General features: G+C 34.7%; 2 protein-coding genes across 4 annotated transcripts; one reads left to right on the top strand and one right to left on the bottom strand.

Annotated features, from left to right (window-relative positions):
• Positions 1-1,247: 1,247 nt before the first annotated feature.
• Positions 1,248-4,308, top strand: LOC100787424 (ice nucleation protein InaA). Of its 2 annotated transcripts, XM_006592045.4 has the most exons (3): positions 1,281-1,381; positions 2,551-3,000; positions 3,052-4,308. In XM_006592045.4, the coding sequence occupies exons 1-3, from the start codon at positions 1,328-1,330 to the stop codon at positions 4,120-4,122; spliced, it is 1,575 nt and encodes a 524-aa protein (XP_006592108.1). In that variant the 5' UTR covers positions 1,281-1,327; the 3' UTR covers positions 4,123-4,308. The 2 variants fall into 2 exon arrangements, with proteins under 2 accessions (XP_006592107.1, XP_006592108.1); XM_006592044.4 differs by having other exon boundaries at positions 1,248-1,381; positions 2,551-4,308.
• A 5,337-nt stretch (positions 4,309-9,645) lies between these two features.
• Positions 9,646-12,494, bottom strand: LOC100800461 (polyol transporter 5). 2 transcript variants are annotated; one of them, XM_003541020.5, is made up of 3 exons: positions 11,965-12,494; positions 10,898-11,244; positions 9,646-10,827 (listed from the first exon to the last, which is right to left on the bottom strand). In XM_003541020.5, exons 1-3 carry the CDS (start codon positions 12,104-12,106, stop codon positions 9,745-9,747), a joined length of 1,572 nt encoding a protein of 523 aa, XP_003541068.3. In that variant the 5' UTR covers positions 12,107-12,494; the 3' UTR covers positions 9,646-9,744. The 2 variants fall into 2 exon arrangements, with proteins under 2 accessions (XP_003541068.3, XP_040863318.1); XM_041007384.1 differs by lacking the exon at positions 11,965-12,494 and adding an exon at positions 11,698-11,781 and having other exon boundaries at positions 10,898-11,510.
• Positions 12,495-13,335: the final 841 nt, after the last annotated feature.

A 13,335-nucleotide genomic window follows, 5' to 3' on the forward strand; every position in this document is an offset into this window, starting at 1 on the left:
ATTACGGAAAATTAATTGCCTAAAGTCAATTATTTTGTGATTTACGGCAAAGTTGTTGTAAGATAAAATTTGAAAAGAGTTGTGAAAGAATACTTGCATTGAATGGACCTAAAAAGATGAGAATACTCAATACATATCTACAAAAGTAACAATACTGAATTTAGGGACTAATTAGGCACTCAGTTAGACCAAAAGATCAAATTAAAAAACATACAAATTTAAGGATAAAATTAAAAAAAAAATCCACCTTAAAATATAAATGCACATGATATTTTTAAGTGATTACGTGACTATATTAATTTTTAATTTGTGATAATTTATGCACAGTTGTATTATCTATATTTTCTCACAATAACAATAATTCTCACACTAAGAGTTTGTTTGGTTTTCTTTTAACTTTTTTGTTTTTATATAAGAAATGTATCAAATGATAATTATTTAAAAATATAAAAATTATAAATCTAGATCAAATGATACATAAAAAAATAAGTGCAAGACAAAATTTTAAATATGGTATATTTTTTTCATAATATCAAGAATTCACACACCAACCAATTATTTAATTTTATTTATCAATGCACCTTAATCTAGGATAAGGATAGCTTAACCCACAAAAGTAAGATTAGTATGAGCATAACCTAGTTTTGTTTTGATTACTTTCCAATGAAGATAGGCATTACCTGGTTAATTATTTTAGTTGACTACAGTAGACCTTGACCCATTGCCGACGGAGTAATATTTCATCTCCAGCATTCCAATGAGTTTTAGCTGGCAAGTCAATGCTTTATCGAGGCAATACACGTACCTTGCCCATGTTTACAATGTACAAATTACTACAACTACAAAGTTCAAACTGCGTTTGTGTATAAAAAAATGTCCAAACTGTGTTTAATTTGCACTTAAAATTATTACAACACATGTAAATTCAATGAATAAAAACAAAATAAAAGTATAAAATAAAACTTTTGATCCTTTTGTAAAAATATTTTTACCTGGTTTCTAAACATTGGTATTCTTCACAAATAACGTAATGAGTACACATATGTTTCTCTCCTCTAATAATAGATATTTTATAAACTATATATAATAAATAATTACTGATTTTTCTTGTGTGTTAAGCAATTACGTACAGCGTTGTAATATATTAATATGTTCTAATCTCCAAGTTTTTGCGTGCTCGATATGGTAGTATTATTCTATAACCACATATTAAATGGATGAAACCTATCTCGATCGCTAGCCCCTATAAAAAGGTGGTTTACTACTTCTCAATCCCAGTGGCATTCTCCAATAGCAGGCTTTCTTTCTACTTATTATTAGCAGAAAGATGGCTCCTACTCTTGCCCTTCAGTTTCTTTCTCTTTTCCTTTTGTTCATTATGGTAATTCAATTATGCAATGTGCATGCTCTTAAGCTTGCTTGCAAGGAAACAAAACTTGGTTCAATTTTCATATGCTGTTGTAGAAATATACCAACTACCTCTGTATATTTAACTATCCATAAATATCTTCTACTTTTCACATTTATACAGTAAATTTTAACACCCTAATAATTTGTATATTTGTTTTACATCTTTTTCTATTTCTCCATTTGTTTCTCATTAGATTATTCGTCATATCTATCTCTTTATCTTCTATTCAAGGTTGTATTAAGAAATTTTGAAACTTTAATTAGGCTAAGATTGTTTTGATCAGGTCGGGTCTAATATATATGATCTATTAATTATTTTTTCACTCTTTAATATTTCTAGTTTGAAACAATCATTGATCAAAGTTCTATATATTTAAGTGTAGTTTTAAAAATTTTATAATAGATTAAATGAATAGTTTATTAAATTTATTTTAGTATATACTTCATCTTAAGCAGGATATATTTAAGTAGGAACAATTACTTAAGCCTCACAAGAACGAACTTCTTTCTTACTATATCTCTTTTCCTTCTCTGTGTATACTCAAGCTATTTCTCTGTTGCACCATGTATGCATTAGTAGGAGATAATTCAAATTGATGTGTATACATCTCAAAAATTCTGAGCAAATTACTTTCCATTGTAAAATCATTAGCCATATTTTCAAGGTTGTTTTTTTTAATATTTTGATTGATGAATTCTGAGTAGAAGATAATTTAACCACTTAAATTTATAATTTTTGTTAGTAAAAGATAAGAATTTAAGAGTTTTAGCTTTTTAGGTAAAAACACAAGGAGATTACTTTTAAAAATATTAGAGCTTGCTGGTTGACGTAAAAAAAGGACCTTCAGATATCAGAATCATATATAATCTAAATTAAGGGGACAAAAATGTATTTATGTTTTTGTATCACATCAATTATCACCTTATTTTTATTTTGTATTTTTATATTTCTCATCTTTTCAGTTCAGTCTACCTAAAACTGGAATGAAAATTTAGTAAAAGTGACATGTACTCTTCGTGCATGTGTCTCTTTTTTCATTTAGAATCCTTATATTCAAAACCTTATGAGATATAAACATGTGCATGTTAATTTCAAAGGTCGTTACTAATTTCCTTGTCATTGACTGACTTTCATTGTAGAATGGCTATGTCATTGGAGCTAGAGATATGAAGGTAGAACTGCGAGATCAGAAGCAAGTGGAATGGTACAAAGCCACATCAGTGTCCAATGACGAGTCTAATGGCAAAGGGTACATAACCACTTCAGAATCCGCTGAACCTAATTACATAGCTTCATATACTGCTGCTAAACACAACCAAAACCATGAAAAACTCCATCAACCTTACATAGCTGGGTACACAAGTGATGCTGCCAACAAAGCCAATCAATACATAGCAGGGTATAGGACCAAAACTCATGATTCCAATACACCTTACATAGCTGGGTACACAACAACCAGTGCTTCCCACAAAGCCAATCAACCTAATTACCTTGCAGGGTATAGGACCAAAACCGATGATTCCAATACACCCTACATAGCTGGGTATACAACAACTAATGCCCATGTGGCAAATAATCAACCTAATTACATTGCAGGGTATAGGACTAGCACCACCCAAGAATCCAATACACCTTCTTACATTGCAGGGTATAGGACTAGCACCACCCAAGAATCCAATACACCTTCTTACATTGCAGGGTATAGGACTAGCACCACCCAAGAATCCAATACACCTTACATTGCAGGGTATAGGACTAGCACCACCCAAGAATCCAATACACCTTACATTGCAGGGTATAGGACTAGCACCACCCAAGAATCCAATACACCTTACATTGCAGGGTATAGGACTAGAACCACCCATGATCCTAATGCACCTTACATAGCTGGGTACACAACAACTAGTGCCAAGAAAGCTCCAAAAGGGTCATCTCATGATGATACCACTGGACCTTACATAACCCAATATGGTGGACCCGGTCCCAAAAATGACCCAAAAGAATCTTCCAACTTGGACCATACAGAGGCTTTCAAGACAGGATTTTTCGCCTTGGATGATCTATATGTTGGGAATGTGATGACCCTCCAATTTCCAATTCAAGATGTTTCTCAATTCTTACCAAGAAAAGAGGCTGAGTCCATTCCTTTCTCAATCTCACAACTCCCCAGTGTTCTTCAACTCTTCTCAATCTCTGAAGATTCTCCTGAGGCCAATGCCATGAGAGACACACTTGAACAATGTGAAGCAGAACCCATCACAGGGGAGACCAAGATTTGTGCCACCTCTTTAGAGTCCATGCTTGAATTCATTGGCACAATCATTGGTTCAGAGACCAAGCATAATATTCTCACAACCACACTTCCCACAGCCTCAGGTGTCCCTCTACAAAAGTTCACCATTTTGGAAGTGTCTGAAGATATCAACGCTGCTAAATGGGTAGCTTGTCATCCCCTACCATATCCCTATGCCATTTACTATTGCCACTTCATAGCAACAGGGAGCAAGGTGTTCAAGGTCTCACTAGGTAGCGAGAATGGAGATGACAAAATTGAAGCTCTTGGCATTTGCCATTTGGACACATCTGATTGGAGCCCAAATCATATTATATTTAGGCAGCTTGGAATCAAGCCTGGGAAGGATGCAGTGTGCCACTTCTTCCCTATAAAACATCTTATGTGGGTTCCCAAGCCTTTACAAGCCACCATGTGAATGGAATGAGTTCCCTGGGTTTCTGTAATAAAGGTCAATCTCAACAATGATGACCATGTACCCTTTGTGGACTTCCTCTTTGTTTGTATGTCTTGTGCCTTGTTTTATGTTAAAAAATGTGTTTGGCAGAAAAGACTTCATGTATGCTTGATTTTCAGGTAAGAAAATATTTCTATTGGCAGAAAAGACTTTCATTTTATTTTTATTGGTTGAATTTGTATTGGAACACACACACACAACATTTTTAACTTCAATCCAAAAAGGCACAGTGTTTATGTGCCTAGAAAAGGATACACAACTCAACAGGAATGGAAACACGGACTTGTTGTAACATTTAATCTAGTTGAAGCTATCATTGACTTAATGTCAGATATTCTTAATGGATGTCAAGCCCTTTCCTTTTCTCTGTTGAATTCTGTTAGTTACTTCATACTGTGTGCCATCTGAAGGAATTTCAATCTCTTAATATTTTTACTGTCTAGTTGCATTAGGCTGCTTCACCTCCTTTTTTCAAGTGCCTTGTGTTTTATGTGGTTGTTTGGTAGGATGCCTTTGAATACCTATTTTTTACCATTATGCATTGTTCAGGGCCTGATTTATTTGTGATTCTTTACTCCTTTGCTGGAGATGCGTCCTCAATATCTGTCAACGCAGCTTTTAACTTGATCACGTCAAGATTATCATATCAGGCAAAAATAGAGATTATCGTATATGCATGTCGTCATCATCTTTAGGTTTCTAGCTCCTGTATTAAACACATCCTTGTGATGCCTTCCTTAACCTTAAAATGATTTTTGCTTTTGGGTCTTCACATATGTGGCTCCTTGATCAATAATTGTAATTTGTCCATTGTAATAGACAAAAATAGATGTGCTTATGGAACCCATATTTCTAAGGATGGATGCAGATTTAGTGAAATATTTTAAGTCAATATGATAAGGATTTAGACTTGCGCGAATTTCAGAAGTGGCATGGTCCATACCACTATTTATAGAAGACTCTTTCCAGTAGCATCAACGATTATAATAATAAAATGAGCTGCGATCAAACAATTACAATCAAATTAGGTACAATCAAATGACTACAATTATTATTCATGTTAGCAATCTCACTATTTACTTCAGATTGTGACTAGCAATCTATCCAGTCAAGAATCTAATTATTCATGTCAGGAATAACCCTATTCAAGTCATAATGTTACTCACGTATAAATAATTTTTTACCAAGGCATGGTCCAGGGCTATTATATACTACATATAAGGAAAATGCTATGAATCTAGTGTTTATGAAAATGAAAGAAATCAAGTTTATTATATTTGCAATTTCTAGCCACTTTAATTTGGTTTATTACTTCAACCTAAGGATGGCCACAATCCACAATGGGTCCCTCCTCTTTAACAAATTACAATTACGATTTCTGGCTTTCTTCCACTACCATGTTAACTAGTTTAGCGACTGTAATTGCCAGCGAATTTTTAGTTTAGCAACCTCTGAAACATTGAAAATCCATATAGGTTCTCAATGGTTTAATTCATGGGCGATTTTCAATCACCCTGTCCGTGAAAGCTGCCAAATATGCGATTTGGAAGTGCCCTTTTGAAGTTGAGCTACGGAATGACAAACACCAACTACGTGTGTTTTAATGTCTGTTTGGAAACCCGTTGTAGCAGCAAAAATCACATCAATTTTGCTTTAAAACTAACAATTAACATCAATTATAACTTGATGGTGAAGGGAGTAAGGACGAAAATGAAAGAACAGATTGTGAATTTAAATTTTTTGATAACAAAAAAATTAACAATTAATAATTAATACTTTTTCTATAGAAAAAAGATTATGTTATAAAACTATGAAGATTAAACTGCTAGTTTTTAAATATATGACCAAACACACTCTTATGGTTTGTTTGGTTAAGAGATTTTGAAGGGAAAAAAAGGAGTAGATTGAAAAGCTCAAATTTTACACTTCTTTGATTCTTTCATCATCTCATTTTTTTTGTTTGTGTGAAGGGGCTACTGAACTGCCCTGCTGTCCTGTGATGGGGTCATTACTCTATATGCATTAGAGGTACTCTATATGCATTAATGCCAGCCAGAGAATAGTAGTGACCACAAGACAGCCCAATTCATGCATGATCGATCCATGTGTGTGCAGAAGTATACAAAAGTGGAGGCAAATTTCTCAAACTAGGTTACTTTTAGAAACTAATTCCCAAAAGGGGGCTGTTTTGAAACTTTTTTCAGGGGGGTCTGTTTTTGAAGGGGACTCGCCAGTGGGGTTGGCGAGTTGGACACGTGGCGCGCCTGGTGGACTGCCAGTGGAGTTGGCGAGTTGCTGTCCACGTGGCGGGTCCCGCCACTCGTACGACGAAATGCTTTTACGGAAAAAAAAATTAATTCAAACGGTATAACTTTTGATAGGAATGTCCGTTTGAGGCCCATAATATGTCAAAATGCTCGAAATTGAATGAAGAATCCTTGGAAATCCCGAAGGGATTTGGTCAACTCATTTTCCCAAAAAATGCCTCTAAGTAGCTCAAAATAGGATTTAAGATTAAAAAATGGGTGGTTGAATCTTAAATCCTTTTTTGGAAAAATGAGTTGACCAAATCCCTTTGGCTAGGGATTCTCATTCAATTTCGAGCATTTTGACATATTATGGGCCTCAAACGGACATTCCTATCAAAAGTTATACCGTTTGAAGTTATCGTAGCTTTGTCAGAGTGACACGTGGACAGCAACTCGCCAACCCCACTGGCGGCCCTTCAAAAACAGACCCCCCCTGGAAAAAGTTTCAAAACAGCCCCCTTTTAAAAATTAGTTTCTAAAAGTAACCTAGTTTGAGAAATTTGCCCAAAAGTGGACCACTTCTGGCCATGACATATACAATGATACTGTACCTGCTGGAAGATAATAATATACAAAGTAACACGTATAGGATTGCTAGCTTGTTAAGTTATTATATTTTACCCTCTTTGTTGTCTTTTAGCTTTGATATTCCACGGTTTTCACATTCATGAGGGAACCGTACAAAAGACTTTTAAGTTTTGAAACTTAGTCAAGGTTTCCTCGAATCATGGTGACACATTATTTTTTATATTTTTTTTGTCTTATGTCCAAATGATAAATGTTTCTCAATCCATTAAAACAAAAACTAATCTTCTTTGTGATATCTAATTATAACTTATCTAAGAAAATTTTATCAACACGTTATCAATAATGTTGTTTATTTATGGTATTTAAAATAAATAATACAGTAGAGGTTCCTCGAATCCTGGAGATATTGAAGTACACCTTGGTAAATGGTAATCTTGTTTACTAATGATATTTATACAGGACATTGGATTCATAATGACTCATGAGTACAAACTCCCTCTTCTCACTTCTTTCTACCTTCGGGAATTTTTTTGGCTAGACAAGGAAAAAGAAAAGGTTAATTTGAGGATGGCATGCAAAAGATGTCCTGGTTTACTTGCTAATGCAGCCAAACCAAACGTGATCCTTCAATTTGTAATTAGGTCCGGAGGGAGAGAACACATATATCAAGATTAATTAAAATATCTAGAGACACTGTTAGATGGTGCATGGTCTTATCCAACTGCATCTCTCATTCTCAAGACAATAACCACATGCTTGCAAATTATTAAGGAATCAACCATACCCTACAGCTACAACTTGAACATCGTTTGTCGCAGTAGTGGATAATTTTATTGCTAATCAACTTCACAACTGGCACTCTTGAGACAAAGACAAAGAAGCCTATTTCTTTAACTAAAGAAAGGTCAATGTATTGGTTTAGGGAATGTGCTAATCACACATTGCCTTGGTTTTTTGCCTTTTGTTTTTGTTTATTTACCACCTAAATTTTCATCTTCAGTCATGGTTGGCCATGTTGTGCACAAGTCTCAAGCCCTTTGTATTCGGTGTCTGGCAAATTTGCATGAGAAACCAAGAAATTAAAATGAATAAAGAAGTGTGCCACTCATTACTTATTTTTATTACTATTATGCGAGTACTAACCGGCATCTTAAGGATATTAATTAATAAACTCAAAATATAAATTTTTATTAGGAAACAAAAAATTGTACTGTTTATGTTTTTTTTTACGTTCTCATATAATTTTATATGATAAATATATTTTTTAATTTCTTAATCATTGTCATTAGAGTTCTAGTTAACAAGATTCAAGATACACATATTTCATGTTTTAATTGAAAAATAACCACCGGTGGTATGTAATGCACTACACTAGTCATTTTATGAAGCAACAATTATTGGTTTCAAAATAATAATAAAAAAACCACTGGTGCTATGTAAACGATTACACTAGTCGTTTTTTTATAAATAAAAATTTAGGTGAATTAGGTTCCAAAAATTTGTCGTAATTAAAACATATCTTAAAAGTACTTACATAATTACTTATAAATTACCGATCAATAAGATTTTTATATCGATAATAAAAATCAAATTTACATCTTTTTTAGATACAAGTTTATTTTTGAACAATTGAATTATTGTTGGCACCCTAGTCGTTTTATGAAGCAACAATTATTCACTTCAAAAGCATAGGAAAAAAAAAAGTAAGTAAAATAAAAGGAAATGTGAGGTGATTCTAACTTTGCTCGCATCAATCATATTATAATTACATCAAATGACAAATGCACAAGGAAAAGATCGACCACTTACACTTTTGAGACCCCAAGGATTTCTGAACACAATAAATAGAAAAGTGGAAAGGAAAAAATTGCAACCAAACAAAACAAATCCCTTGGATGTTTGGACCTAGTGGAGTTTCCTCACCTTCCCTATCTAGTGCGTCATCTAGTAGAGTTTCCTTCGGCCCACCTTAATGGGCTCCTGTTCGACCTCAATCTAAAAAACAAAAATACATCCATTAATATACGAAGTCAACGTGACTAAAATGAAATATAAAAAATATAAATTTAATTCTTAAATATAAAAAATACTATAATTTAATCTTGCCATTAAATTCATTTTATTATTAATTTATAATATTTAATGATTAATTTGATAATAACTTATAAAATTTATTACCGATTTATCATTAAATTATCTGACTAATTTATTACACTTTTTGTATATTCAGTAACTCAATTTAAATTTTTCATCTTCTACAAATTAGATTAATTTATTAGTATCTCATTTGACTATTTACCTTAAACTCTTCTTTTTGTTTGTAAATAAAAAAATATAAAAGACCACTCATTTTCTATATATTTCCTCTTTTTCTCACTTCTTTCCGGTTTCCGTCATATATAGTTCTTTTCTCTACTTCTCACATTCAAACAACGCATTCTGGCTTGCTAGTTTGTATTATTTACAATAATTTTTTAATTGAAAGTCTTGTTTAAAAATTATAATAATTACATTAGTATTTAAAAGTTATCTTGCAAACATTAACTTTTGTTCTCATTTCTTCCTTTCTCTCTCTATATCATTCCTGTTAAAAAAACATACGTCTAGGAAAAAAAATCATAAAAATAGCTGTTAAAAAAACACTCTCTTCCTTTGAACCTTTGTCATTCATTGAAATTATTGTAAAATTCTTTTTTGCACACACGAAATTACTACAGTATTACTGGATGTCCCAATGCTCATTTGTCTATGTTTGGACATTGGTCCCTAGCTGGACTTGTGCTACTTGGCCATTCCCATTTTCTACTCCCTTAGTGGCGTTGGATTTGGACCTAAAAGTACCAAAAGACCCTTCCATGTCTTCGAGCGTTTTACCCCGAGTCTCAGGAAGCAGGGTGTAAAAGAATATCCACCCAAGGGTAGCAATGCCACAATAAAGGAAGAAAGCTCCACCAATGGTGATGGCTTCAGAGAGGGACAAAAAAGTCATTGAGACAACCCCACTTGTGGTCCTGTTCACCACAACTCCCGCGGCCGCACCCTGCGCCCGCAGCCTCAACGGGAAGATCTCAGAACTATAAACCCACGTGATGGGACCCGCACCAATGGAGAACGTGGCCACGTAAGCCAACACCATGGCTATGCTCAATGCAACGGCCCACATTAGTTTCCTCTCGGAGTGACCAATGATCGTGAGGCTGATAGCGAGCGTGAGGAGAGAGAGCACCATGCCCCCGACACTAGACAACAACAACGGACGACGACCCACGCGGTCCAACGTAAAAGTAGCCGCCAAGATGAAAACGGTTTTGACGAATCCAACGGCCACGGTTGCAAGAAGTTTATGCGTGTCGTCTTTGATCCCAGCCTTCTCGAAGATCCTGGGGCTGTACAAAACGACGGCGTCTACGCCCGACGCTTGTTGGAAGAAGTGAATCCCAAGGGCAGCGATTACGATGTGACGAATTGGGGGCGTTGGATAGAGGAAGAGTTCTTTCCATACGCCTTCACCTGTGCTTCGTTTGGTTACCTGAACGACGTCGTCGTTGCAACTCTCGGGGATCCCTGCGGCTTGTTTGATTTCGGCTAGCCTTAGTTGGGCCTCTTCCCTGCTGTCTGAGGTTTTGTTAAGCACTTTTCTTGCCTCTCCCAAACGACCCCTCATCACTAGCCACCTTGGGGACTCAGGCATCGCTAACACTCCCACCGTTAGGACTACCGAAGGAATTGCACCCACTCCAAGCATCATTCGCCATCCCACCTTCAGTGTCAGCTTCGAAAATCCATAGTTTGATATGTATCCAAGTAATATCCCTCCATTAATAAAAACCTGCAAAATCATATTATCATATATATATATATAACGATGGAGATATATATATAGAATTAAAGAAACGAACCTCGGGGAAGGATGTGAGGAAGCCACGAGAGGAGGCCGGGGAGACCTCGGCGGTGTAGACGGGGGCTATCATGAGGGCGTAGCCGATGCCGATGCCGGCAACGAAACGGCCGAACATGAGAAAGGAATAGTTGGGGGAGAAACCCATGAGAAGTGCTCCGACAAAGAAGATGGCGCCGGCGAAAACAATCGTGTAACGCCGACCTATCCAGTCGGAGGTTCTGCCGGCGAGGCATGAGCCTATCAGAGAGTAGAGGTTGATGATTCCGAGCAGGATCTCGATTTGCACATCCGACACTTTCAGGTCCCTTTTTATGTACAAGGCTGCTCCACTCATCACACCAATATCTGTGACAATAATACACTTATTATTACATACCACGTCTCACTTAAAATAATGTTCTCGGAGATTATTCCCTTTTTCTAATTAAAGAATCATGCAAACTCTTGTCCCACTAGCTATTTCTTTTCCTTTTCCTTTTCCTTTATCTTTTTGTATGTGTTTTGTGCGCAAAAGTCTTGTTCCTTTTTTCCTTTTTCCACGTAAACTGGATAAGTTTTACGATTTTCGGCCCGCGCGGAAGAAACTGTGTTTAGTGACGGATCAGGAGGACCTAAAGTCGGTTGGGGCAAAAACAAAATTTTAAATAATATTTATTATCAAACATATGAAAATAATATAAAAGAAACGAAACATGAGAAAAAAAAAACCGTTAAAAGATAAAAATTGACAATAAGTAATAAATTGAAGGCAACGGGATTAAATTATAAAAATAGGAGGTGCCAAAAATAAGAACGCACTAGTATATACTCTTGTATTTCGCTCAAAGTCAGGTGCACCCCTCAACTGAACTTCGGTCCATCATTGACTATGTTAGTTTCTCCTGTGTAATCAAATTAATAGTACGTTTGGTTTCACGTTATAGACGTATTTTTCAAAGCCTAATAGTTATAGCTTGCAGATTACAAACATGATTTATCCATTCTCCATGAGTTTTTTCTAAACACACTAAAAGAAGTTACATGTAGAGCAAGACAAGTAGGAATGAATATATTCATAAGACTCACCGTAGCCAAGCAAGATGGAAGTCATGGAGGCCAGCACAGCACAAGCAAAAGCATACTTGTTCCTTTTGCGCTTCTTTGGAGGATCGAAATCCTCAAGTGTTTTATGAGCTTCTGCAGCTTCAACTATCTTTCCCTGAGTCATCTTATTGACTTAGTTTAGCTGAATATCAGCAGAAGGGAAAATATGAGAGTGGGAACGAGGTTAGAGAAAGGAATGTTAAAGTGCTAACATGTATTTAATTTAATTATTGGGTTATATAATATATAAGTATGATGATAAGTGAAGAGAGAAATTAAGGAGTAGTGGGAGTTTGGCATATGAATGTGAGGTTCCGCTAGAGTTCTTATATAGACCAAAGGCTTTCGTCACCATAGACTAAGGAGTCTCACATGATAGATCGAAGTAGAATCCCCAACTCACTCTCTCTCTCTCTCCGACCTTCAAATCATTTCCCCTGTGTGTGCCATACCTGTTCCACACTTTCTAAATTTTTATTTTGTTTCTGAAAATGATTGTTGTACACTCAGTTAGCCCACAAGGATACGCAATGTAATACGATAAAAATAAGAGTGATTATATTTTGATAATAAAAAAAAAATATGCTTAACTAATATTTTTTATTATCATATTATATCATCAATTAAATTAATCATTTGTATATCTTTTTTCTCTCTCTCAAGTTATATATGGATAACTTAAGATTGATTAAGAATTATTTTTCTAAATATAAAAAGAAAAATAAAGAAACGCGATGAAAGTGCTTATTCATACGTGAATATTATTTGTTTTTGCGTGTAGAAATCACGAGTGCAAATTGGCCTCGTGGTGTGGCTCCCAGGTACTAAATGACAAATCAAATAAAATCCAAGTTGTAATTTACTAGTTAATATTCCTAAAATAATTTAAGTGGTGTATGGATCAGTAAATATTGTATGATGAATAATAAACATTTGGAAGTGTATCAGAAGAATAAATAATAATAATAATAATAAGTGACGTATATAAGGAAAAGGTGGCGTATCTGTGTAAGAGTTTAATAGATTCCTATACAGTATTATTTTTTAAGGTTAAATTATTTAAACCGGATCAAGATTAATAAAAATAAAAGACGGTGAGATTAAAACTCATTTATAAACATTTCTTATTAGAATATCATTATTATCACCTTTATCACTATAATTACTATATCATTATTATCATTGGATTATCATTATTGGATTATCACTATCCATCATTATTGTAATTATCACTACTTAATTATAGCGGAAAATAGACAAGTCTGATTATCACTACTTAATTATGGCGAAAAATAGACAAGTCTGATTTGAAGAGATTCTTTTTAATCTCAGTCACAAAATTTTTAATTATAT

This window comes from Glycine max, chromosome 12 (assembly GCF_000004515.6).
Source record: "Glycine max cultivar Williams 82 chromosome 12, Glycine_max_v4.0, whole genome shotgun sequence".
NCBI classification, from domain to species: domain Eukaryota; kingdom Viridiplantae; phylum Streptophyta; class Magnoliopsida; order Fabales; family Fabaceae; genus Glycine; species Glycine max.